The sequence below is a fragment of the Protopterus annectens genome, chromosome 2.part0 (genome assembly GCF_019279795.1).
Source record: "Protopterus annectens isolate FY-2018-M chromosome 2.part0, PAN1.0, whole genome shotgun sequence".
In the NCBI taxonomy this organism is placed as follows: Eukaryota; Metazoa; Chordata; order Ceratodontiformes; family Protopteridae; genus Protopterus; species Protopterus annectens.
In genome coordinates, this window is record NC_056728.1 from 627,300,811 (window position 1) to 627,327,337 (window position 26,527).

The 26,527-nt window shown below is 45.1% G+C and overlaps 1 protein-coding gene across 1 annotated transcript in view; it reads right to left on the bottom strand.

Moving 5' to 3' along the window:
• UBA6 (ubiquitin like modifier activating enzyme 6) overlaps positions 1–26,527 on the bottom strand; it is a 2,440,735-nt gene that overhangs the window by 1,916,169 nt on the left and 498,039 nt on the right. The window contains exon 9 of the mRNA XM_044060993.1: positions 23,293–23,396. Coding sequence (XP_043916928.1) covers positions 23,293–23,396 — 104 coding nt within the window. The remainder of the gene's footprint in view (positions 1–23,292; positions 23,397–26,527) is intronic.

The following is a 26,527-nucleotide window of genomic DNA, read 5'->3' on the forward strand; positions in this document are numbered from 1 at the left end:
CCAAACTGTGGCTGTGTTAAAATTTTCTTGAAGTTTTTTGCATTTTGCACAGGTAAGGGATGTGCATTCCCAGGAATTTTGGATAATTGCTTTGAAATAGAGTTGCCCTTGTTTCTCTGGCGTGACGTAAGCCATCTGGGTGTTTGTATCCAAGCTGGCACCCAGGAAAATTGTTTGAGAGTGTATTAGTCTTGACTTATTTTTGTTGACTGTGTGTCCCAGAGATTTCAACAACATTATTACAAACGCCAGGTGTTTCAGAAGAGTGTGTTTGCTATCCGCTTAGATCAGGCAGTCGTCCAGATATGGGTATATTTGTATCCCTTGAAGTCTGCAGAAGGCAATTACTGATGCCAGGCATTTCGTGAACACTCTGGGCAGTAGATAAGCCAAAGGGCAATGCAGAGAATTGATAATGGGATGAACCTGCAAGAAATCTGAGGTATCTTCTGCAATCTTGTCTGATTGGGACATGCAAGTATGCCTCCTTGAAGTCCAATGTTACCAGCCAAGACTCCTTGCCCAGCATGGGAAGAAGCTGCTGTAATGTGAGCATCTTGAACTTTGGTACGAGTAAGTATGTGTTTAGGATGGATAGGTCCAAAATAGGTCTCCAATCTTTGCCCTTCCTTGGTACCAGGAATAGTCTGGAATAAAACCTTGACCCTGTTCTTGTGCAGGTACCTCTTGAATAGCTTTCATGTCCATGAGATCTGAAATTTGTTTTTGTGCCTCTGCCCTTTGATTGTGTGGCAGGTTTGGCATGCCTCTCATTTGTGGAAGGGTGTGAAAGTGGAATCTGTAGCCTTTGTCTATAATGTCCAGGATCCATTTGTCTTTTGTGACAATATGCCAATTTTTCGAAAATAATGCCAGTTTTCTGCCTAAAGGTGCTGCCATTTGAGCCTTGCTTGGCATGCAAAGGGGGAAGTCATTGGGTCTGCTTTCTGAATGGCTGTGAACTATCCTCACCCCCTCTTGGTGTAGGTGTTTGCCATTGTCTGCCTCTAAATGATCCTTGAGATTGCCCTCTACCTCGGGCCTGTATCTACCTCTTTGAGGTCTGTCCATGGCTGGAAAGGACCAATTTTTTGAAGGCCAATTTCTACTGAAACTTGGCGGTTGTACCTGTAGGAAATCTTTCACGGTTTGCATTGATTTTGCCTTTTCCTCCATTTTCTTTAATACCTCCTCAGCTTTAACACCAAACAATACATCTTTTTGAAGAGGTGCATCTAGTAATTTAGCTTTGACTTGATCTGGTAAGGTTTGCTCTGAGCCAAGCATGTCTACGTATGACTGATCCTGTAACAGCAGCTCTACAAGAGGCCTCTAAAGCATCAAAACCACATTGCAAGGTATGTTTACCCACTTGCTCTGCACTATGCAACAAATCCTGCAACTCCTTCAAGTCTGGTTGCTCAGGTTGTGACATTTTGCTTTTCAACTGAGATAACAAAAACTGTTGATACTTTAACATATGGAACTGACAGTTTAAAGCCCTCTTGGTTAAAGTGGCCGAGGTGTATACCTTTTTCCCCCACCTTTCTAAAGCTCTGGAATCTCTCTGAAGGTAATGGATTTTTGGCAGTGGAGGCCTTAATTCCCTTGGGACCCTGTGAAATAGTTTCTGGCTCAGCCGCATGGCTTTTGTATAGGAATTGGTATGAATCTGGAACCCGGTAATACCTGTCAGGCTTGACTGGAGCTGGAGGTAAGGAATCTGGGTTACGGCTGGCCTCTGAATACACATCATCTAGTATGTCTAAGACAGGAGGTATAGCCAGAGGCCTGTGCTGAGGGAGCAAAAGAAAATCCCTGAGCCTTTTCTTGAGTCTGAGTACGCTTGGCCTTCCCAGTGGAAGTGTTCCCCCTCAAGATATGCAAGGTTTCCCCAAAAGAGTAATCCTCAGGGGGGGAGACAGAGGGAATGGACTCCTCTGCATCAGAATCTTCGAAAGGGGAGTAAGAATGTTCCTGGTCCTCAGAATGTTCTGAAGTAATGGAGGCCTGGTCCGAGGAAGGGTAGTCTTCCTCCACTCTGGGCCTTTTGTCCGAGGGGGGTTGAGAACCCCCTGATAAGAGTAATCAAATCCTCAGCCATTTTGAGCATCTGCTGTTTAGGCATGGGGCCTTGAGAGGGGCCCTGTGGAGCTTGTCTTTTAGAATGCATGGCTGCTTTAGATTTAGTGTAAGCCTTAATGGAAAAAGAAGGAGAAGGCCTGAAGACACCTTGAGAGGTGGCAGGCCTGTCTGAACTCTGAGTTTCCCCGCCAAGAGTATCTTCGGTATCTCTAGTCGGGGTGAGGGCCGAAGAGCCTGCGACCTCGGGCACAGAAGACACCACTAATGAAGTGTCATCGGTAGTCAGGGGCTGCGTAGGCGCCTCGCTGAGAACCAGAGCACATGTAGTCGGCTTTAGCGTGGTGTCGGTAGAAGTCGCGGACCTCGTATGTCGGTCCTTATCTTTACGTCGTTTACTCAAAATTGGAGTTGGAGTATCCGACATGTAATTAAACTTTTTGCCAAAATAGTGTTGGGCGAACTCCGCCCGACGCTTAATAGTGCGTCTGTTGAATGTAGCACAAAAACGACAGGCCGAGACGTCGTGGTCTGGACTTAAGCAAGGTATACAGAGGGAATGGAAATACTTATGCGGTATTTGCTTCCCACATGAAATGCAATTATTAACTTTGTCTGACATCAGTCTGAGGCAAGAAAAGTTTCCCCAACGGGGTACTTAGCTTTCAAGAAGTCTTCGGTTGAGAAATATTCGTAATTTCAGGAGATGGCCGACCGACACTTGCGAACTGCTTCTGCTTCGGGCACCGTGCGGCAAGAAAGACTGAAGAAAATGGCGTCGGCTGGTTCTTTTGTACCCCTGTCGCACTGACGTCAGGGAAGAAGCGACGACAACCGACGCCAGACCTAGACTTTGGAATTCGGCCGACCGAGGACCCGCCTGATAGCAGGAGAACCCGTCTGTTATGACTGCAGCTGTATGCACGATGAACATCAAATGAACCTGATCCCGAGGAGGTTGTGGAATGCTCATGAAGGGAGGGACAGATGTCCATACCATATAGTAGCCGTTTTGGATAATGGAAAGGACCCACTTTTCGGTGGAGATGCTTTTTCCAAGAGAGAAAAGAAGATAGGTAATCGGAAAGGGGGATGTTTGAGAGATTTGCCAGGTAGTCAGAGACTATCTGGCCTGTCTGGAAAGGTAGTCTTTTGACCAGGGGTTTGCTGAGGTCTAAAAGACCCCTGTCTACAAGCCCCTTTCTTCTGGGAAAGAGGGAATCTGTGCTGTTTCCTTCTGAATTGCGTCTTGGAAGAAAAATTTCAATGGTATTTAGTAACTGGAGACCCAAAGATGTGCTTCATTCCCTCCAGTACAAGTCTTTTCAGTGTGTACCTTTAACCCCTAATGGGTGTGGCCTAAGCCTTTACAAATTAAGTTATCACCTTACAATTCTAATAAATACTCACTGACAGAGGTCAAATATCAGTACAGTTGTGTTTGCCATCATGTATGCTTCAAGATAAAATATTCTGATACCTTGTATGTAGCGTGGTTTTGGAATTATTAATGCAAGTATGAAAGTACAGTTTTGTACCTACCATAAATGTAGATGTCCGATAGGTATGCATCTGCAGTCATAACATATGGGTTGTCCTGCCTCAGGCAGCCCTTCGGTCGGCCGGATTCCAAAGTCTGCGTCTGGCCTCGGCTGATGTCGCACTTTCCCTGACGTCAGAGCTTCTGGGGTATAAAGGCATCAGCCGATGCCATTTTCCTCAGTGTTTCTTGCCCCAGATGCCAGGTGCCCTCTAGGAAGGCTAAATTTGGATAAATGTTGAAAATTCCAAACAGTAACAAACAAAATATATATATACATATATACATACAAACAAATACACCATAATAGATTCCCCCAGCTAGCTGAAGAAGGGGTAAGCACCCTAGGAGTACCACAGAGGGGAAGGAGGGTGGGTAATCCTGACTGCAGATGCATACCTATCGGACATCTACATTTATGGCAGGTACAAAACTGTACTATGTCCTTCAAGGATGCATCTGCAGTCATAACATATGGGTAGAATACCACAGCCAAACTGGGGGAGGAGGTACTAAGATAAGGATGGTGTAGTTAAGATCCCCTGTAAAACTGCAGTTGCAAAACCTGCTCGGGATCTGGAGTATAAAGGTAGATTGTAATGCTTGGCAAATGTATGCATGGAGCTCCAAGTAGCAGCTTCTAAAATGTCCTTGGTAGCCACCCTCAGAGGAAAGCTGTAGTGGTGGCTGTGGCTCTTGTGGAGTGAGGCCTGATATTTTCAGGAGCTGTCTTTCCATGAAAAGAGTAGCAAAAACGAATGCAATTTCCTATCCATTTTGAAATTGTCTGTTTGGAAATTGTTTTTCCTTGCACTCCAGTTGCATATGCTACAAATAGTTGGTCAGTTTTTCTGTTGTTTTTAGTTCTGTCCAGATAGTAGCGTAGTTGTCTGTGTACATCCAAGGTGTGCAACAGTTTTTCCCCCCTGTTCTGTGGGTTAGGGAAGAATGTAGGCAAATGAATAGCTTGGTTCAAGGATACCCTGGATACCACCTTTGGCATGAAAGTAGGATTGGTTCTCAGAGACACTCTATCCTGGTGAAAAATAAGGAAAGGCTGCACTGCCATTAGTGCCTGTAACTCGGATACTCTTCTTGCTGAAGTGATTGCCAGAAGGAAAGCAGTTTTCCAAGATAAGAACTGTAAGTCTGCTGATGCTGCTGGTTCAAAAGGGGGTAATGTTAATTTTTCCAGCACAAAATTGAGATCCCATGTAGGCAGAGGGGGTCTCCTTGGAAGTTTTACATTTTTGATCCCTCTTAAAAATTGTCTGAGGAGAGGGTGAGAGAAGATAGGTGGATCCATGTTGTACTCTGCTGAAATTGCTGAAGCATGAATCTTAATGGAAGAATAGGACAGGCCATTGTGGAACAGCTCTGCTAAATATTCTAGGATGTGTGCTAGGTTTGCCATTGTGATATTTGTACCCTTTGATGCGCTCCAAATGAGGAATCTCTTCCATTTAGCCGAGTATGTCTTCCTTGTGGAGGGTCTGCGAGCCTCCAGGATAATGTCCTTGACCCTCTGAGATAAAATTGTTTTGTTTTGTTTTAAGCAATTTTCCAGGCAGTTAGCTGCAGTGTTTTCAAGTTTGGATGCAGGGTCTTGAAGTTGTTCTGCGTTAGAAGAAGAGGCCATAGGGGTAGAGGCCATGAGTTCGCCCGAGACATGCTTCTCAGTAGCGGGTACCAGTGCTGCCTTGGCCAGTCTGGAGCTATTAGTATCACCTTTGGCTGTTCCTCCCTGATCTTTAGTAGAACTTTGTACATCAATGGGAGAGGTGGAAAAGCATACACTGTTAGGGCATTCCAGCTGAAAGAGAGAGTCCACCCTCCATGCTTGTGGGTGGTATACTCTTAAGCAGAATTTCTTCAGTTGGTGATTGAGTGGGGAGGCGAACAAGTCTATCTCTGGCATTCCCCATTTGCTTGTTATGATTTTGAAGATGTCTGGATGCAGCATCCATTCGTGAGCATCTATGGTAGTTCTGCTTAGGCTGTCTGCTAGTGAATTCTCTTTTCCTGGTACGAATTTGGCCTACAGCTGGATGTTGAGATTCAGGCCTAGGTTCCACAGATCCATTGCCATCCGGCATAGAGGGTAGGAATGCGTGCGTGCCTCCCTGTTTGTTTATGTACCACATGACTGTGGTGTTGTCCGTCCTTATCAGTAGATGTCCTTGCTGGAGGAATGATTTGAATGTCTCGATTGCATGTTCCACTGCCAGCATCTCCTTTAGGTTTATGTGCAAGTTCAGCTGGTTCTGAGACCATAGGCCTTGGATACACTTGTCCTCCATGTGTGCTCCCCATCCTAGGTCTGAGGCGTCCGTGGTGATGGTCTGCCTTGGTTGTGGTTTGTTGAAAGGCAACCCTCTGTTGGACTGGCAGGCCTGAGCCCATCACAGGAATTCCTTTTTCAGGCATGGTATGATTGGTATCATGGTTTCTAGACTGTGCCTGTGTTTAGACTGCCTGTGTTGAGACCATACATTCCTTAGGTACCACTGTAATTTTCCCATATGTAGCCTGGCATGCGGGATCAAGATTATGCAGGATGCCATGTAACCCAGGGCCTGCAGGACTTTCCTTGCAGTGAGCTGAGTTTGTGTTGTCAAAGCCATGAAGTAGACTGGGAGTTGCTTTTGTTTTTCTTCTGTGAGAAAAGCCATCTGAGTCATTGTGTCCAGATCCGCACCCAAAAATGTTATCCTTTGAGGTGGCACTAGTCTTGACTTCTGGATGTTGACTGTGTATCCCAAGGCCTGTAACAGGTGCATAACATAGGCCAAATCCTTTATAAGTTTTGTCTTGTTATCCACTTGTATTAGGCAGTCGTCCAGGTATGGATAGATTTGAATTCCCTGAAGCCTGCAATGTGCAATTACTGATGCCAGGCATTTCATGAATACTCTGGGTGCAGTAGATAAGCCAAAGGGCAATGCTGAGAATTGATAATGCTCTGATCCTGCAAGAAATCTGAGGTGTCTTCTGCAATCTGGTCGTATAGGAACATGCAGGTATGCCTCCTTGAGATCTAGAGTCACCAGTCAAGACTCCTTGCCCAACATGGGAAGAAGTTGCTGTAGGGTCAGCATCTTGAATTTTGGCACAATGAGATATGTGTTTAGTGCGGACAAGTCGAAAATAGGCCTCCATTGGTCTTCTTTTCTTGGTACAAGGAATAGTCTGGAATAAAATCCTTGGCCTTGTTCCATAGGTGGTACCCTTTCTATAGCTTTCATCTGAAGTAAATTGTGGATTTGTCTTAAAGCCTCTGGCTTCTGGTTTGGTGGAAGGTTTGGCATTCCGCTCCTTCTTGGAAAAGTGTGGAAGTGAAACCTGTATCCTTTTTGTCTATGGTTTGCAATGTCCATTTGTCTTTTGTAATGCAATCCCAGTTTTTCGAGAATAAAGACAGCTTTCCGCCCAAGGGTGCTTCCAGTTGTTCCCTGGTAGGCGGAATCAGAGTCAAGTCATTGTGTCTGTCCTGTGGAAGTGGTTGTAGTTGTAGCTGTGGCACTACTCCTCTGGGTGGCAGGCTGCCACTGACGACCCCTGTAGGCACCCTTTGAGTGACCTCTGCCTCTTGGGCGTCTATTCCTGCCCCTCTGTGCTCTGGAGGTGTCTGGAAAGGACCAATTCTTTGAAGGCCAGTTTCTGCTGAACCTCGGAGGTTGAACCTGCAGAAAATCCTTTACTGTTTGCACAGATTTTGCTTTTTCTTCCACTTTCTTTAGAATCTCCTGTGCAGGGGAGCCAAATAAACTTTGTTTCTCCATTGGAGCATCTAGGAGTTTAGCCTTGACATGGTCTGGCAAGGATTGCTCTTTTAGCCAGGCATGTCTTCGAATTACTGCCTCAGTCCAGTGCATCATAGCCACATTTTAAGAAATGATTACTGACCTGCTGAGAGTTGTGTACCAAATCCTGAAGGGACTTTCGGTCTAAAGGTTCAGTAGAAGAAAGCTTTTTATTCTGCTGATCTAACAAATATTCCTGGTACTGTATCATGTGGAATTGACAGTTTAATGCCCTGGCAGAAAGAGTAGCAGATGTATAAACCTTTTTTCCCATCTCTAATGCTCTTGACTCTCTTTCAGAGGGTAGGGGGTTTTTGGCAGTGGCAGCTGCAACACCTTTTGGGCCCTGAGATATAGTTTCTGGGTCTGCAGCATGGGCTTTATACAAATGGAAGTGAGAATCCGGGACCCTGTAGTATCTGTCAGGTTTGGCAGGGGCCGGGGGAAGAGAGTCAGGGGCAGAACTGACATCATTATATGCATCATCAACTACAGTTAGCACAGGTGGTATGGCTAAAGGCCTATTCTGTGGTAAGTGTAAAAAGGTTCTTAATCTTTTTCTAGAATCAGAGAAATCCTGACCCTGCCATTGAAAGTGTTCCCTCATTGAATGCAAAGTTTCCCCAAAGGAAAATTCTTCAGGAGGGGAGGCAGAAGGAATACAGTCTTCTGCATCTGAATCCTCATAAGGAGAATATGGCCCTTCCTGATGGTCTGATAAATCATATCCATCCGAGGAGTAATCTGAGGAGAGAGGTTCAGGGGGTTCAGTCCTAGGCCTTTTGTCAGGAGGAGGGTGGGAGGCCCTGTCTGGGTGAGGTTGGGAACCCCTAATCATGGAAATAAGGTCCTCAGCAAGGCTGAGAATCTGAGAACTTGAGGAAGGTCTCTGAGTAGTGGTTTTTGCAGGTAAGGCTTTAGAAATTTTAGCTGCTTTAGCTCTGGAGAAGGCCTTAATAGACATAGCAGCAGGGGGACTAGCTGCCCCACGTGCAGGAGTAGAAATGTCCAATGGAATGGTGTCGGACAATTCTAGTGTGCTTGCTTCTTCGGTAGGGATTTCTGTAGCCGACGCTGCCGGGGCCTCACTGGCCTCGGTTGTCGGAGGTATGTTTTCGGCAGACATAAGAACCGAGGACTCTGTTTCAGCCGAAACCGAGACACTCGCGGTAGGCCTAACCGTGGTTTCAGCCGAAACCGCGGGCCACGAGTGTCGGTCCTTTTCCTTGCGTTTTTTTGGCTAAATGTGTAGTCGGAGTCTCCGACGGCATTTTATATGCAAAAGCGGATCCAAAAAACTCTTCTGCAAACTCCGACCGACGTCTAAGAGTCCGTCGGTTGAAGGAGGCACAGGCTACACAAGCTGATACGTCGTGGTCTGGGCCTAAGCAAGGAAGGCAGTAAGAATGGAAATCCTTATGAGGTATTTGTTTCCCACAGGTTAAACAATTATTTACTTTGTCTGACATCGGCTGAGGCAAGAAAGAGTCCCCAACGGGGTACTTACCTTTTTTAGAAGTGTTCGGTAGCTGAAAGCTCTGGAGCTCACCGACCGGGACTTGCGAACAGCTTCTGCTTCGGCACCGCGGCAAGAAAGACTGAGGAAAATGGCGTCGGCTGATGCCTTTATACCCCAGAAGCTCTGACGTCGGGGAAAGTGCGACATCAGCTGAGGCCAGACCCAGACTTTGGAATCCGGCCGACCAAAGGGCTGCCTGAGGCAGGACAACCCATATGTTATGACTGCAGATGCATCCTTGAAGGACATCAAGTAATATTTGATACCTAGAGGAGCAGTAGGGGGTAACTGCAGATGCACCTGGAGGCGTCACTCGGATGTAATGAGTTAAGTGTTTTTTAGTACCTTAAGCTCTTCCCCTTTTTCATGTAGGGACTTGAAAAGGGCTGCAGCATCAGCACCAAAGAGGGAATCATTCTCCAGAGGTGCATCCATAACTTCAGCCTCCATACTATCAGGCATAGGTTGGAGTCTTTACCATGAGTACCTCCTAAGGACAGAACCCATAGCTGATGATCTAGCAGAAAAGTACAGTTGTGTACACTTACCAAAAATGTAGATGTTCAAGTGTATTCACTGTTGCAGTCATCACATTTGTGTTATCCCTGCCAGGGTAGCCCTCAGTCGGCCCGAATACTAGAGGCTTAGTATTTCTGCGTTGGTTGCAGTCACTTCAGGACTGACATCAGGTCGTCAGTAGTATAAACTAAGGCAGCAGATGTCATTACAGCAGTTTTTCTTGACCTGTCAAGCACCCCCCCAAGAAGGAGCTAGGTTATCGTGGAAGAACACCACCAATAGAAAGTAAATACCAAAAGTTCCTTGGAAGGAGAGAGAGAGAGAGAGAGAGACAAGGGGGGGTGGGGGGGGGGGCCAGGACTGCAACAGTGAATACACTCAAACATCTACATTTATGGTAAGTGTACACAACTGCACTATGTTCTTCGTGTTTCACTGTTGCAGTCATCACATTTGGGTTGATTCCCAAAGCTGAAGAAAAGGGTGGAGGCAGTCAAGAAGACTGGGGTCTGGCTAGGATGCCCTGCAAGACTGCGGTAGCAAAGCCTGACCTGGATTTGGAGAAGATAGGTAGCTGGTAATGCTTGGTGAAGGTATGAACCGATGTCCATGTTGCAGCCTCCAGGATGTCCCTGGTGGGGACCCCTCTGAGGAAAGCTGAAGAGGTGGAGGTTGGTTTGATAGAATGTGTCCGGACCCCCTTAGGGGGATGTTTCCCATGTTGCTTGTAGCAGAAATGGATGCAGTGTGCTATCCATTTGGAAATGGTTTGTTTGGATATGGCTTTGCCCTCTGCTCCTGCAGCAAAGCTGACTAACAATTGATCAGTCTTTCTAAATGATTTAGTCCCGTCTAGATAGAATCTGAGCTGTCTGTGCACATCTAGAGAGTGCAATATCCTTTCCCCCTTGTTTTGTGGGTTAGGGAAAAAGGTGGGCAAATGAATGGCTTGGTTGAGAGCCACACTGGACACCACTTTTGTAATGAAGAATGGGTTAGTACTGAGGGAGACCCTGTCAGCATGGAAAACGATGAAGTGCCCTACAGCCATTAGTGCTTGTAGCTAGGATACTCTTCTTGCTGAAGTGAAGGCCAGAAGTAAGGCGGTCTTCCATGAGAGAAACTTTAACTCTGCTGAAGCTGCTGGTTCAAAGGTGAGGCAAGGTGAGCTTTTCCAACACAAAGTGCAAGTCCCAAGCTGGGGTACGTGCTCTTCTGGGTGGCCTCAAGTTTTTAGCCCCTCTTAGGGACTGCTTGATGAGAGGGTGTGAGAAAAAAGGTGGGTCTGTTCTGAAATGAGCAGAGATAGCACAGGCATGAATTTTAACAGAAGAAAAGGATAGATACCTGTGTATAGGTCAGCAAGGTAATCTAGGATGAGAGGTAGGGAGGGCTGTGCCGTTCCAGCTCCCTTAGCCTGGATTCAGGTGCAAAACGTTTTAAATTTTGTCAGCATAAGACTTTCTAGTGCTAGGGCGTCTGGCCTCACATATAACATCTAGAATATGTTTGCTGAGACTGGCAGCTTGTGCAGTGGTCAGGGAATAACCCAGGCTGCCAGACTGAGGGTCTGCAATTGGGGATGCATGAATTCTCCTTCCCTCAGGATCAGAAGTGTTGGGATCTGAGGGAGATGCCATGATGGCAGAGGTGACAAGGCTGCGCAGCAGTGGGTACCAATGCTGGTGTGGCCAGTCTGGGGCAATCAGGATTGTCCGCGTTTTTTCCTCTCTTATTTTGAGCAGTACCCTTGTAATGAGCGGTAGTGGGGGAAATGCACAGACCAAGAGGTTGAGCCACTGGAAGGATAAAGCATCCACTTTCCAGGCATTGCAGTGGGGTTCCCTGGTGCAGAACTTGCTGAGCTGATGGTTGGAGTGAGAAGCAAACAGGTCGACCTTCAGGGTGCCCCATTTCTGAGTTACAAGGGTGAAGGTTCTTTGGTCTAGCTGCCACTCATGTGGGTCCAGAAGATTTCTGCTTATGTTGTCTGGCAGAGAGTTTAGAGAGCCTGGCAGGAATTGTGCTAACAGGTGTAGTTGCATGGCTGAAGCCGTGTGCCAAAGGGTCATGGTGAGCCTGCACAGAGGGTACGAGTGAGTCCCTCCCTGCTTGTTGATATACCACATCACAGTAGTGTTGTCTGTTTTGATCAGTAGAGTCCTCGGGGAGAGGAAGGATCTGAAAACTGTCAGTGCATGCTGGACAGCTAACATCTTTTTGGTTGATGTGCAGATGTATTTGATGTGGGCTCCATTGGCCCTGTATGCACCTGCCATTCAGGTGTGCGCCCCCAGGCATAGTCTGATGTATAGGTGGTGAGGGTCTGGGCTGCATGGGGTTGTAAGAAGGGTAGTCCCTTGTTGTGGTAGCATGCTGCTGCCCACCAAATAAAATCTTTCCTTAAACAAGGTATCATTTGTGTAAGAGTTTCCAGGTCTTGACAGTGTTGACACCAAAGGCTTTTTAGGTACCACTGTAGTTTCCTCATATGCAGTCTGGCATATAGAATGAGTAGAATGCAAGAAGTCATGAACCCCAGAGCTTGCAGGATTTTCCTTGTGGATAACTGGGGTCTGGGGGCTAGTTGAGAGAAATAAGCTGTCAGGTAGGTTTGCTTTTCTTGTGTAAGGAATGTTATCTGGGATGGTGTGTCCAGGCTTGCTCCCAGGAATATAATTTTTTGGGTGGACACTAGTTTGGATTTCCTTTCGTTGATAGTATACCCTAGGGAGGTCAGTAGGTATTTTACAAAGGCCAGGTGGTTGAGAAGCTTTTCCTGACTGTCTGCCTGAATTAGGCAGTCTAAGTATGGGTAAATTTGAATATTTCTTTGCCTGCAAAAAGCAATGGCGGGGAGCCAGACATTTTGTGAAAACTCTGGGAGCAGTGGATAAGCCAAAGGGAAGCCTAGAGAAATGAAAATGCAGTGATCCTGTCCTGAAACGTAGATATTTCCTACATGATTCCCTGATTAGGATGTGTAGGTAGGCCTCTTAGGTATTGGGTGGCTAACCAAGCATCCTTTTATAGCATAGGTAGTACTTGCTGGAGGGTGAGCATTTTGAATTTTGGTATCACCAGAAAGGTGCTTAGAATGGATAGATCAACGATGGGGCACCAGGTGCCCTCTTTTCTGGGTACAAGGAAGAGTCTGGAGTAGAAACCTTGGCCTATCTGTTCTGCAGGAACATGCTCTATTGCCCTCAGAGAGCAGGGAAAGGGCTTGCTTTTTGGCCTCTGCCCACTGGTTTGGGGGAAGATCTGTGAACCCTTTTGGGGTTGGTAGAGTGCGAAAATAAAATTTATATCCCTGGGACACTATATGTTGAGGACCCAGCAGTCGTTAGTAATGGTGGCCCAGGTGCTTGCGTGGAAGGAGAGTTTTCCTCCTAAGGGCAAGTGCAAGTGGGCAGAATGAGGGGGTGGAAGTGGAGAGTCACTGTGAGTTCTTACCATGAGCGGCTGGCTTAGCACTCCCTGGTTTTGAAGAGGAGGAACTCCGCTGCATAGATCTCTGCATTCCCTGGGGCTGCTGTCTTGGGGGCCTGCTTCCCCTGAGTCTGGGCTGAGCTGACCTGGAGGGTGCAGGAAAGGACCAGTGCTTGGAGGGGCAATGCCTACTGAACCTGGGTGGCTGGACCTGCAGGAAGTCCTTAACTGTCTGCATATATTTAGCTTGTTCTTCCATTTTTTTTTAAGACCTCCTCTGCCTTGGTGCGTCCAATAATTTCAATTTGACAGGGTCTGGCAAGAGCTGTTCCTTAAGCCAAGTATGCCTTCTAAGGACAGGACCAGTGACTGCTGCCCTGCAAGATGGTTCTAGGGCGTGAAAACTACATCGTAAGGTGCGCTTAGTTACTTGACTTGCAGAATGCATGAACTGTTCTGCACAACCAGGAAAAGATGATATTTTTTGTTTGAGGAGTTCCATGGTATGTTGCTGAAATTTTAGCGCATGGAACTGACAATTTAGTGCTCTAATAGCAAGAGTAGCAGGCACGTATACTTTTTTACCCCATCTGTCTAATGCTCGGGAATCCCTATCTGAGGGGTGGGATTCTTAGCACAAGTTGCTTTAATTCCTTTAGGCCCTTGAGAAATAATCTCAGGGTCAGCAGTAGGATTTTTGAAAAGAAATTTGTGAGAGTCAGGGTCTCTCTAGTACCGGTCAAGGCTTCCTGGAAGCAGGAGGGAGGGTTGTCAGGAGTCAAACTAGATTCCATGAAAACATCATCCACAACATCCAGGACAGGAGGAATGGCCAGAGGTCTGTGCTGTGGAAGATCTAAGAATTTCCTGAGTCTCTTTTTAGAGTGAGGGTAGTCCTGACATTCCCACTGGAAATGCTTCCTTAAAGTATGTAGGGTTTCTCCAAAGGAAAAGTCCTCGGGTGTAGAGGCTGAAGGAATGGATTCCTCTGCATCAGAATCCTCATAAGCTGAGAGGGGTTGCATGTCTTCATATTCAGATGCATCAGAGTCATCGGACTCCTGTTCAGATAAAACTACTGGGGACAAATCTCTTTTTCTTTTGGAAGGGGTAGCTTGGCTTCCCCTGATCAGCATTATAAGGTCTTCCACCATTTTAAGCATTTGAGACTGAGGCAAGGAAGCAGGTGCCTGACATTGGGTCGCCTGTTTCTTGGGTGTGGTTCGTACACTAGGCCTTAAAAACCCAGTAGTTTTCAAAAGAACGGTGGACACGAAAGAAGTTGGTCTGTGTCGAGAATCGGTAGTGCAAAGTACTTCCTCAGAAGCCTGTGCCTGCTCAGTGGTTCTGGACCCATCCAAAGTAGAGACATCCACAGGATCATTAGTCGAAGAGTCTCGCGGCATACCGGACTCCGAAAGGGTCTCTGTAGCGGCCTGCAAATCCACAGAAGCAGGCATCAGGGGCTGCAAAAGTGCCTCACTGAGGACCAGAGAACTGATGACTAGCTTAACGGAAGTGTCACGGTAGGTTTGGACCTATGCGGTCTCTCTGTCTTTAGCCTTACATTTTTTCGGACGATATGCTGTCGGATGGCTTACTGAAGCCATACTGGAATTTGAGACCTGAATTCGAGACCTGAGAGCGAAAATATCTAGCTACAACAGGGGCCAGACGACATATAGTTCTGGCACTGAACAAAGCACAAAAGCGACTGTGGGAGACATCGTGGTCAGGGCCTAAGCAAGTGACACAGTAAGAATGAAATTCTCGGTGTGGAATTTGCTTTCCACAGGCGAGACAATTGTTAACTTTTTCTGACATTGGTTAGTGCAAGAAAAAAGGATCCCCAACAGGGTACTTAGCTTTAGAAGACTTCAACTTCAGGTTTGGAAACGAAAACTCAGGCAGCGGTCGACTGGCACTCTTGCAAACTGCTTCTGCTTCAGGCTCCTCGGCAAGAAAGACTGCTGTAATGGCGTCGGCTGTCTTAGTTTATACTACTGATTACCTGACGTCAGTCCTGGAGTAATGGCAACTGACGCAGAAATACTAAGCCACTGGTATTCTGGCCGACTGAGACCCATATGTGATGACTGCAACAGTGAAACAAGAAGAACATCCACAGCTGTGTCATAACTGCATTTAATTGAACGTTTAAGCACCTGGGCTGAGGCAAATAGTAAAGAGGTGAGCTGAGTCTTGGCTGGAGAATCAGGAGTATCTGATACCAGCTGAGAAGCTTGGGTAAGCAATTTTACCTATCCACTCCATCATTTTGCTATCCTTGTCAGAAGGGAGCAGATTAGCAGAGGATAGAAGTCTAGAAGATTTGTCTGCAGAAAGGGAAATAACTGTGGGATCTGCTGGTCGACATTTAAATAAAAACTTGCTGTCCTCATGGAGTTTATAGAATCCGTCAGACCTTTTAGGAGCTGGAGGTTGAGAATCTGGATTCTCTGACACTGAGAGAAAGGAATCCAGAAAAGCAGGAAGAACAGGAGGAATGGTTGAGGGAGATGGTGAGTTCATCTGCAACAGATCATAATATCTCTTCTTAACTTCTGATACTTGACTACTTTCCCATTTGAAGAAATCTCTTATTATAGAAATAGCTTCTCCAAAGGACAAATCTTCCTCTGCAGAATCCCCACTGTTACAATCTAATTCAGGGAAAGCACAGCCTAGAGGTGACCATTTGAGATGTGAAAATTAATGAGCCATCTGATGAAGTTTCTTCTTCTTCTCCAGAAACCTCCTGTTCCTATACTAATCTCCTAGGGTGGTGGAAGGAACAACAGTAGAAGTATGAACAGTGGATGGATTTAAAGCAAGGAAGGCATTAACGATTCCCTGTGAGAAGAAATCTGGGGAAGGATCTTGGGAAGAGGAAACATGTTTTTGTTTTAATTTCTTTTCACAAAGAACAACCACCCCTAGGTTGTAAGGAAATATCTGAAGTAGGCCCAAGTTTTTGAGTGGGCACTGGATAACATGAGACAGAGGAGCACTGCAAGGGGCAGCCAAAGTAATGAGCTGTGGTTCCCCCTTACTGCCCTGAACACAAGTCCGCAATGCATTTGCAGACATGCTAGTGCCACCTTTCCTAACTGCTTCTGAAATAGCACCCACTGCAAGATAGAAACCAGAGATCAAACAGCCTTAAAGGACTACACTGGCACTGAGAGGAATGTCCGGATCCAGAGGAGCAGTCGAAGAATAGGGCCTAATCTTTTTAGCCTTCTTTGGTGGCTCATCAGATGGACTGCAGTGCCCTCCACAACAAAAGCTAGCCTTTTAAGCCGTTGATTCTTGATGCAAATATTAAGAGCTGAAAAATGACTATGAAGCACTTTTGGGGACGAATGCCTGGCAAATTGCACAAGACTTGTAATCGTGTTGGACCCTAGGTAAAACAAACACTGATTGTGGCTATCTCTGTGGGGGAATCTGACGTCCACAAAGGCAATTGCCTTTCTTAGATGATATTAACCTCAAAACATGTGCAGCAGCAAAAAAGGAACAAATATTTTCCCCAACGGGGCACTTACCTGAAAACAGCAAACACTCGAACAGACGAACAGTAGAAGCTGCCGTATGGACTAGCAGTAGAGAAGTTCTGAAGAATGGTATGTGCCAACTTCACCTTTATGGCCTGCGTTGGCTGCCTTGCTATATGCAATGTTGCACGTACCAAGCAGTAGCAAACATCTTTTGTGTACTGGCCGGACATTCGGGTCACCTAGTTTGGGATCTCTCAGGTTATGAGTACTGCAACATAGGAATAGAAGGATGTCTGTGGTGTAGCAGACAGCCTCAGTAGCCTGACTTTACAGAGACTTTCTCTCACTGAGTTCAGGTGCATGTGCCCCTTAAAGACAATCAAATAATAATGTATCATGAAAAAAATCAATATACAGTGGAAAAGTACAGTTTTGTACCTACCATAAATGTAGATGTCCGATAGGCATGCATCTGCAGTCCTTACAAATGGGTTGTCCTGTCGTCAGGCAGCCCTTCGGTCGGCCGGATTCCAAAGTCTGGGTCTGGCCTCGGCTGGTGTCGCACTTCACCCGACGTCATAGCTGCAGTTCTTCGGGTATAAAGGCATCAGCCGACGCCATTTTCCTCAGTGTTTCTTGCCCCAGATGCCAGGTGCCCTCTAGGAAGGCTAAATTTGGATAAATGCAAATGGTTCCAAATAGTAGAGAGCAAACAAAAACTAAGCATGTATGTACATATATACAAACAAATACACCATAATAGATTCCCCCAGCTAGCTACAAGATGGGCAAATACCCTAGGAGTACCACAGAGGGAAGGAGGGTGGGTAATCCTGACTGCAGATGCATGCCTATCGGACATCTACATTTATGGTAGGTACAAAACTGTACTATGTCCTTCAAGGATGCATCTGCAGTCCTTACAAATGGGTAGAATACCATAGCCAAACTGGGGGAGGAGGAGAAATAAGATTATGGTGTAGTTAAGACCCCTTGCAAAACAGCAGTGGCAAAACCTGCTCGGGATCTGGAGTATAGAGGTAAATTATAATGCTTGGCAAATGTATGCACGGAGCTCCAAGTAGCAGCCTCTAAAATGTCTTTGGTAGCCACTCCTCGTAAAAAAGCTGTGGTAGTGGCTGTAGCCTTTGTAGAGTGAGGCCTGATGTTTTCTGGAGTTTTCTTCCCATGGTAGGAATAACAAAATCTAATGCAACTTCCTATCCACTTAGAGATTGTCTGTTTTGAAATTGCTTTTCCTTCCATTCCTGTTGCATATGCTACCAGTAGTTGGTCAGTTTTTCTATTGCCCTTGGTCCTGTCCAGGTAGTAGCGTAGTTGTCTATGTACATCCAAGGTATGCAACAGTCTTTCCCCCCTGTTCTGTGGGTTGGGGAAGAATGTAGGTAGATGAATAGCTTGACTTAAAGATACCCTAGAGACCACCTTTGGCATAAAAGTAGGATTTGTTCTCATGGACACTCTATCTTGATGGAAGATCAGGAAGGGCTGTACTGCCATTAATGCCTGTAGCTCAGATACCCTTCTTGCTGAAGTGATTGCAAGCAGGAAAGCAGTTTTCCATGACAAGTATTGTAAGTCTGCTGTTGCTGCTGGTTCGAAAGGAGGGAGTGTCAACTTTTCTAGCACAAAGTTCAAGTCCCACGCTGGCAATGGTGGCTTCCTAGGTGGTTTTACATTTTAATTCCTCTTAGAAACTGCCTGAGCAGAGGATGTGAGAAGACTGGAGGATCCAAGTTGTATTCTGCTGAAATAGCTGATGCATGAATCTTAATGGAAGAATAGGACAGGCCGTTGTGGAAGAGCTCTGCCAAGTATTCCAGGATGTTGGCTATGTTTACCAGTGACAAATTTTCTCCCTTTGCAGTACTCCAAATGTGATATCTTTTCCATTTTGCTGAATAATTTTTTTCTTGTTGAGGGTCTGCGAGCCTCCAAGATAATGTCTTTAACCCTTTGGGATAAATTTGGGTTATTTGGTCTTATGCAATGTTCCAGGCAGTCAGCTGTAGTGTTTTCAGGTTTGGATGCAGGGTCTTGTAGTTGTTCTGTGTTAACAGTAAGGGAACTAGAGGTAGAGTCCATATTTGTTCCCGAGACATGCTCCTCAGTAATGGGTACCAATGTTGCCTTGGCCAGTCTGGAGCTATCAGTATGATCCTTGGACGGTCCTCTTTGATTTTCAATAGCACCTTGTGCATCAAAGGAAGTGGTGGGAATGCATATGCTGTCAGGTTTTTCCAACTGAAAGATAGGGAAGTCCACTTTCCAAGCAAGTGGGTGGTACGTCCTTGTGCAGAATTTCTTCAGTTGATGATTGCGTGGGGATGCAAATAAGTCTATTTCTGGTAGTCCCCACTTTCGTGTTATGGTTTTGAAGATGCCCGGATGCAGCATCCATTCGTGGGCATCCGTGGTAGTTCTGCTTAGTATGTCTGCTAGAATGTTTTCTTTTCCTGGCACAAAAATTGCTTGCAACTGTATGTTGAAGCTCAGGGCCACATTCCAGAGGTCCATTGCCATCCGGCATAGAGGATACGAATGTGTGCCTCCCTGTTTGTTGATGTACCACATAACTGTGGTGTTGTCTGTCCTTATCAACAGGTGGCCTTGTCGAAGAAATGGTCTGAATTGCCAGTTTTACTGCCAGCATTTCCTTTAGGTTTATGTGTAGGCGCAGCTGATCTTGAGTCCATAAACCTTGTATGCACTTGTCCAGCAGGTGGGCCCCCCAACCGAGGTCTGAGGTGTCCGTTGTGATTGTCTGGCTTGGTTGAGTGCTGTGGAAGGGCAGTCCTTTGTTTGATTGACAGGCCTGAGCCCACCATTGGAATTCTTGCTTCAGGCATGGGATTATTGGAATTTGGGTTTCTAGGCTGTGCTTGTGCTGAGACCATAAATTCCTTAGGTACCACTGTAGCTTTCTCATATGCAGTCTGGCATGTGGGACCAATATTATGCAGGATGCCATGAAACCCAAGGTTTGCAGGACTTTTCTTGCCGTTAGCTGGTTCTGCTTTGTTAATGCCAAAAGTAGAGAGGTAGTTGCTCCTGTTTTTCTACTGTTAAGAATGCCATTTGTTTTGATGTGTCCAGTTCTGCACCCAAAAAGGTTATCCTTTGGGATGGTATCAGCCTTGACTTTTATATATTGACTGTGTATCCCAGAGCTTGCAGTAGATAAATGACCCTTTTCAAGTCTTCTGCTAGCTTGTTTTTGTTGTCCGCTTGCAACAGGCAGTCGTCCTGGTAAGAGTAGAGAAGCCTGCAATGAGCAATTACTGATGCCAGGCATTTCGTGAACACTCTGGGCGCAGTAGATAAGCCAAAGGGCAATGCTGAGAATTGATAATGCTCTGATCCTGCAAGAAATCTGAGGTATCTTCTGCAATTTGGTCGTATGGGGACGTGCAGGTATGCCTCCTTGAGATCTAGAGTTACCAGCCAAGACTCCTTGCCCAACATGGGAAGAAGCTGCTGTAGGGTCAGCATTTTGAATTTTGGGACAATGAGGAATGTGTTTAAAGCGGACAGGTCGAGAATAGGTCTCCATTGGTTTTCTTTTCTTGGTACCAGGAAGAGTCTGGAGTAAAATCCTGTCCTTGCTCCATAGATGGTACCTTTTCTACAGCTCTCATCCTTAGTAAGTGAGTTATTTGTTTTAGAGCTTCTGCCTTTTGATTTGGAGGTAGGTTTGGCATTCCTCTCTTCCTTGGTAGAGTATGGAAGTGAAACCTGTAACCTTGGTCTATTGTCTGCAAAATCCACTTGTCTCCTGTGATGTAATGCCAGTTTACTGAAAATAAGGCTAGCTTCCCGCCTAAGGGTGCTTCTAGTTGTTCCCTGATAGGCGGTGCCAGAGCCAAGTCACTGTGATTGTCCTGTAGTAGTGGTGGTGGCTGTATCTGTGGCTGTACCTTGCTGGTTGTTAGCCTGCCACTGACGTCCCCTGTAGGCACCTCTGGATTGACCTCTGCCTCTTGAGCGCCTATTCCTGCCTCTCTGAGCTCTGGAGGTGTCTGGAAAGGACCAATTCTTGGAGGGCCAATTCCTGCTAAACCTTGGAGGTTGGACCTGTAAGAAATCTTTCACTGTCTGGACAGATTTTGCCTTCTCTTCCATCTTCTTCAGCACCTGTTGTGCAGGAGAGCCAAACAAATTGATCTTGTCCATGGGAGCATCTAGTAGCTTTGATTTGACATGGTCTGGTAAGGCCTGCTCTTTTAACCATGCATGTCTTCTGATCACTGTGCCAGTCATGGCTGATCTAAAGGAAGCTTCCAGTGCATCATAGCCGCATTTTAAGGAATGATTACTGACCTGCTGAATGTTATGTACCATTTCCTGAATAAATTTTTTGTCTAATCCGAGGACAGTTTTTTAGTTAACTGGTCTAGCATAAATTCTTGATACTGGATCATGTGGAATTGACAGTTCAAGGCCCTAGCTGAAAGAGTAGCAGAAGTGTAAACTTTTTTAGCCCATCTCTCTAAGGACCTGGATTCCCTTTCAGAGGGGAGGTTTTTTTTGGCCGAGGTAGCTGCTACAGCCTTAGGTCCCTGGGAGATAGTTTCGGGATCTGCAAAAGGAGCCTTATACAAATGATAATGTGTGTCCGGGACCCTGTAGTACCTATCGGGCTTAGCAGGGGCCGGAGGTAGCGAATCAGGAGCAGCACAAGCATCATTAAATGCATCATCCACAACAGAGAGAACTGGAGGGATGGCTAAAGGCCTATGCTGTGGTAAATGCAGAAAGGTTCTAAGCCTTTTTCCTAGAGTCTGAAAAATCCTGGCCCTGCCACTGAAATTGTTCCCTCATAGCATGCAAGGTTTCCCCAAAGGAAAATTCCTCAGGCGGAGAGGCAGAAGGAATGGACTCTTCACCATCATAGTCTTCATAGGGGGAGAAAGGGCCCTCTGGAGGGTTTGAATTATCTGAATCATCAGAGGAGTCATCTGTGGAAACTGGCTCAGGGGGCTCTGCTCTAGGCCTCTTCTCTGGAGGTGGGTGAGAGGCCCTGTCTGGGTGAGGTTGGGATCCCCGGATCAAAGAAATGAGATCCTCTGCTAGACTAAGAATTTGTGAACTAGAGCTAGGCCTGTGAGAGGGGGTCTTAGCAGGCACAGATTTGGTAGATTTAGCTGCTTTAGCCCTGGCAAAGGCCTTAATCGACATGGCTGCAGGTGGCCTAGCAGCTCCACGTGCAGGGGTTGAAATATCCAGGGGTATAGTATCAGATAATTCCTGGGAACCTGCAAGAGCAGGTGGGATTTCAGAAGCCGATTCCACCAGGTTGGATAAGGCCTCGGTAGGAGGTAAGTTTTCGGCTGAAGGAAGATCCGTGAGCTCGGTTTCAGCCGAAACTGAGACACTCGCGGTTGGCTTAACCGAAACCGCGGACCGCGAGTGTCGGTCCTTTTCCTTGCACTTTTTAGATATTTGTGTAGTCGGAGGATCCGACGGCATAATGTAAGCAAAATCTGAGCCGAAAAACTCCTCAGCAAATTCCGACCGACGTCTAAGCGTCCGCCGGTTAAAAGAAGCACAGGCTAGACAAGCTGCTACATCGTGGTCTGGGCCTAAACAAGGCAAGCAGTAAGAGTGGAAATCTTTATGAGGTATTTGTTTCCCACAAGTTAAACAGTTATTCACTTTTTCTGACATCGGCTGAGGCAAGAAAGAGTCCCCAACGGGGTACTTAGCTTTTTAGAAGTCTTCGGTAGTAGTAATCTCTGGTTCTGACCGACCGGCACTTGCGAACAGCTTCTGCTTCGGGCACCACGCGGCAAGAAAGACTGGGGAAAATGGCGTCAGCTGATGCCTTTATACCCGAAGAACTGCAGCTATGACGTCGGGTGAAGTGCGACACCAGCCGAGGCCAGACCCAGACTTTGGAATCCGGCCGACCGAAGGGCTGCCTGACGACAGGACAACCCATTTGTAAGGACTGCAGATGCATCCTTGAAGGACATCCATGAAATTTAACACAGGAACGTCAAGCAAAGCTGAGTCTGAACCACTATTTTAATGAATACAATCGAAATGAAGGATCATAAATTTAAATACATGATTATAGACCAGGTAGCTTTAGACATCAGGGGAGGACCTTTACCTTTACACTTAGAAGAACTAGAATTGTTTTGGCAAATAAATTTGAATGCCTATAATCATCCAGGACTAAACAAAGCTTGTTCTATTAGCTGCATTTTGAAACTGAAAAGTTTGCAGAGATGAGTTTTGTTTGTATTAATTATTCTTAGCACAAATTTTATTTAGTTTAGTAGTGGTCATTTGTAGTACCTTCTGTATTAGTTAGTACCCTTAATGTTTAGTCTGACTTATAATAGTACTTAATTAGTTATATTTAGGTGCTGAGTTTTAAAAAAGATAAAAAAAGATTTAAGTTAAACAGCACTTAATGTTAGATTTTAGAATTACATAACAAAATATTTAAAAAATTTTTTTGGTTTGCTATCTACTGTATTAGTTCTTAACTCTCAGTAGCTAGTAGTTGTTTTTTAAGGAGGGAGTGTATCTTTAAGTATATACTTTTGATGCTGTTCGCTTTGATTGGTACAGTTTACCACCTGTTACTATTTCAGTGCATTTTGCATTGATTGGTTGTAATCTGATGAAGTTTGCTTTGTAAGCAAATGAAAAGCGCTTCATTTCGATTGTATTCATTAAAATAGTGGTTCAGACTCAGCTTTACTTGCCGTTCCTGTGTTGGATTTCATTGTTTAAGTGTCGGCAGTTTTTATAGCAGAAACCATGTCATATTAACAGCTGCAGTGCAGCACTGCTCCAAAGAAACATTTAAATGTTTAAGTCATTTAAAATTAACAGGTTTAGAGAAGAAAAGATACTTACAAAGCAGAATATTTTGGGCATTTTAACTTGTACAGCTATTCCTCCATGCTGATAAGGATCCATATGCGTTGTGTCTCCTATGCTGAAGGAATATGGTGAAATCACTAAAAAAGGAAAAGATGAAGTGCTTTGATTATATACCCATACAATGCTGGTTCTGCTGTTACATGTTACACTAGAGTGTAAAAGAAATGACCTACCTTCTGCTTTTTTGGTAAACATGCCTCACCTTTTAAATGATGCTCAAGTCAGCGAAATGAAATGGTTACAGACAGCTAACATAATGGTAATGCATAGCATACAGAGTTTGGTTGTTGGCAAATGGGAATCCCACTGATAATGAGGAAATGCTTAATCTCAATATGGTCACTAAATGGTTGCTGCCCCATAACTTTTGACAAAAAGAAAATGTACCCCCTTGAAGAGTCCTTCTAATGGAAGGATATTCTTTGGGCTACTAGAACTGCTGCAGACACGAGTCATGTTTCTTAGATTAAACACTTGAAATGCTATTACCTGAGGATGTAGCACAACCAGACAGCACAGCCAATGAGGATAAAATTGTTGTATGCATTTATATTTAAAAAAAAAAAATCACGTACACAGGGAGGAAAGCACTGACTGTGACCTAGGCAACTGGGGTTCGATTAGCAGCCCTAACAGTGGAGTAATGAATGGGGTGTGGCTTGCTTATCATGCATTCTGAGGCACACAGGGCAATGCAGTCTTCCTGAGTGACACTGTAGTGACGGTCACTGGGGAGGGGCATGGTTTTCTGGAGGAAATGCCCTTGTGGAGGTGAGGAGACAGCCTCCTTGGACAGCCCACTACATCACCCTCTCCAGCACATCAACAGGAGCACATGTCACTACAGTAGTGGAGAAAAAAAAAACTGAAGGCCACCCCTAATAGCTGCCCCAATGACAACCCCTCTCAGTCAGCTCTCACCAAATGAAGGGACTGAACAGGCTGACAGGTAACCAAGAGGGTCTGATGGTCAGACAGGCAGCTGGGACAAAAAATACATAAAACATTCATTCATACAGTCTACATTTCCATGGTGTTAAGGTAAACTCCCAGTAAACCCACTTTTAGCAATTTCACTGTCTGGACAACTGCAGCAAGTGCACTTTTTGTGCCTGTATTCCTTTGGGCCTCCTCCCCCACAAAGTTTAGATCCCCAAGGACTTGACACTCATGCGGCTTATATTTTTCCCACTAGTGGAAGAGATGGACAGCAGGTTCCTAATTCATCACAATGCAGGGTAGTCTTGTTTTTTGTCTTATGCCCTACCCTCTAATTCTGCCCAACAACAGGCATGTAGTGAAATCAATGTAGTTCAGAAGCCTGCTTCGCACTCTTGTCCCTGCTGCATCTGTCTGTACTCCTCCCAGCTACCCTCCTTTGTCACTACCTGTCAGTTGACAATTATAAACCAGGAGGCAGGGTCTGACAGGTAGTGCCAAAAACACCAGCCATCCCCATGACAAAGAAAAGATGGCCTTCAGTCTCTCAGACTTCTTTCCTTCCCATGGCACTCGTACTGAGTAAAGATCACTGGTATGGAAAAGAACTGTTAGTCTAGTCCACAAAGTCACTTTACAGAAGTGACCTAAATAATTCCCTGTTGAAATTACATATAAAAACTCTGTCAAAAAGGTTAGAAAAAAAATCTAAAGACGGTTCAGTTGAGATTCTGCACTGGGACAAAGAATTATTACTAGGGGGTTCTGCACTCTGTTAATGACGAAAGGCCACGTGACCATAAATGTACTTATGGGACATGAAGGCAGTTTCACAAAAGCTGCCTAAAGATATGCAGACTACCTTAAACACTGCCTAAAATCTTCAAAGGATTATGAACTAGTGCAGCAAGATCAAAATATGGCAACAGAATTTTGATAAAATCAAATCTGGACAAGTATATGCTTCTTATTCAGATCAGTTCATAAAAAAGGGAAATATGAAATAAAGGTAAGAATATTCAGCTACTCCCCTGAATGAATTGGCATAACTTAAGCTCATGGAACATCCCAACAGTTAAGCCAAATTAGTGGAGACCATCTTAAAATTATTTATATATAATTATTTCATCATTATTGTTTCAACAGTCATTATTATTAAAAAAAAGTGAAGGGCATTATTTTATGACCGTCACCCTCCACCCAAAAAAAAACAGCCTAGCAAAACTTTATATTACATGTCACAAGACAAAGCCATACTGCCACCTGCATTTTCTGTTAACTTAATTTATTGGTGAGGAGGGCTGGCATCCCCTTAACCTTCTTGTGGAATGCAAAAGGGAAAGTGTGTGCATGTGTGTGTGTGTGTGTGGGGGGCAGTTCACAGGAGCACCAGCCCATCTTACAAACAAAATTAATTGAAAACTGAGTTTGCCATTGTTGAGGTAGGATACGTTTCCCAAAGCATGAGCACTTGATGCCAAAAGTATTCTACTCTCAAAATATTTAATGGTTGGTATTATAAAATTATGTAGAGTACTTTGTTCTGTAAACTATTACTTGTTATGAGCATTTGAAAGAATATACCAAGCCATCATGTAATAAGACTAAAAAGAAATTAACTCTTTCGCTTAGTTAGCTATAATGAAATCTTCTAGGGTTGGTTATTAAAAACAAAGTACCAAAACAAGTGAAAAGGTCACACAGAAAAGCCACATAGGAAAAAAATAAAAGAAAGACCCAAGCAAGCCAACATCTCCAATATATAATACCTGAAACCTCCAACATGCAGTTATGATACAAAAAAGGAAGTAGCTGCAAGAGTCCAGGGGACTTCAGCCAACAAAGTGCAACATGACAGTAAGTAAAGTCATGGAAAAATCCATAGTGCAACAACAACAATTCTGTATTTAAAAGGAGTGGACAAACACACCTGACTCAATTTTATGACTAGTTGCATGTGTACTAGGCAGAGGTATTCCAGCAGATGCTGTCAACCTGAATTTCAGCAAGGCATTTTACTTAGTACAAAGTTATAAGAAAAAACTATAATACTTGGAGTTTGGCCAGAACTAGGAAATGGATTAAGAGCAGTAGGGCAGAATACAAAAGGTTAGAGTAACAAGTAATTGTCAGGAGAAGAATTAACTACTGGCATACTACAGGGATCAGTCATGGGTCCACAACCATTCAGTGCGCTTCTGTCAGACATAAATAAGAAAAAGGCATCATCTTCTCTGCACAAAGGCACCACCTTCTCTGCACATGGCAC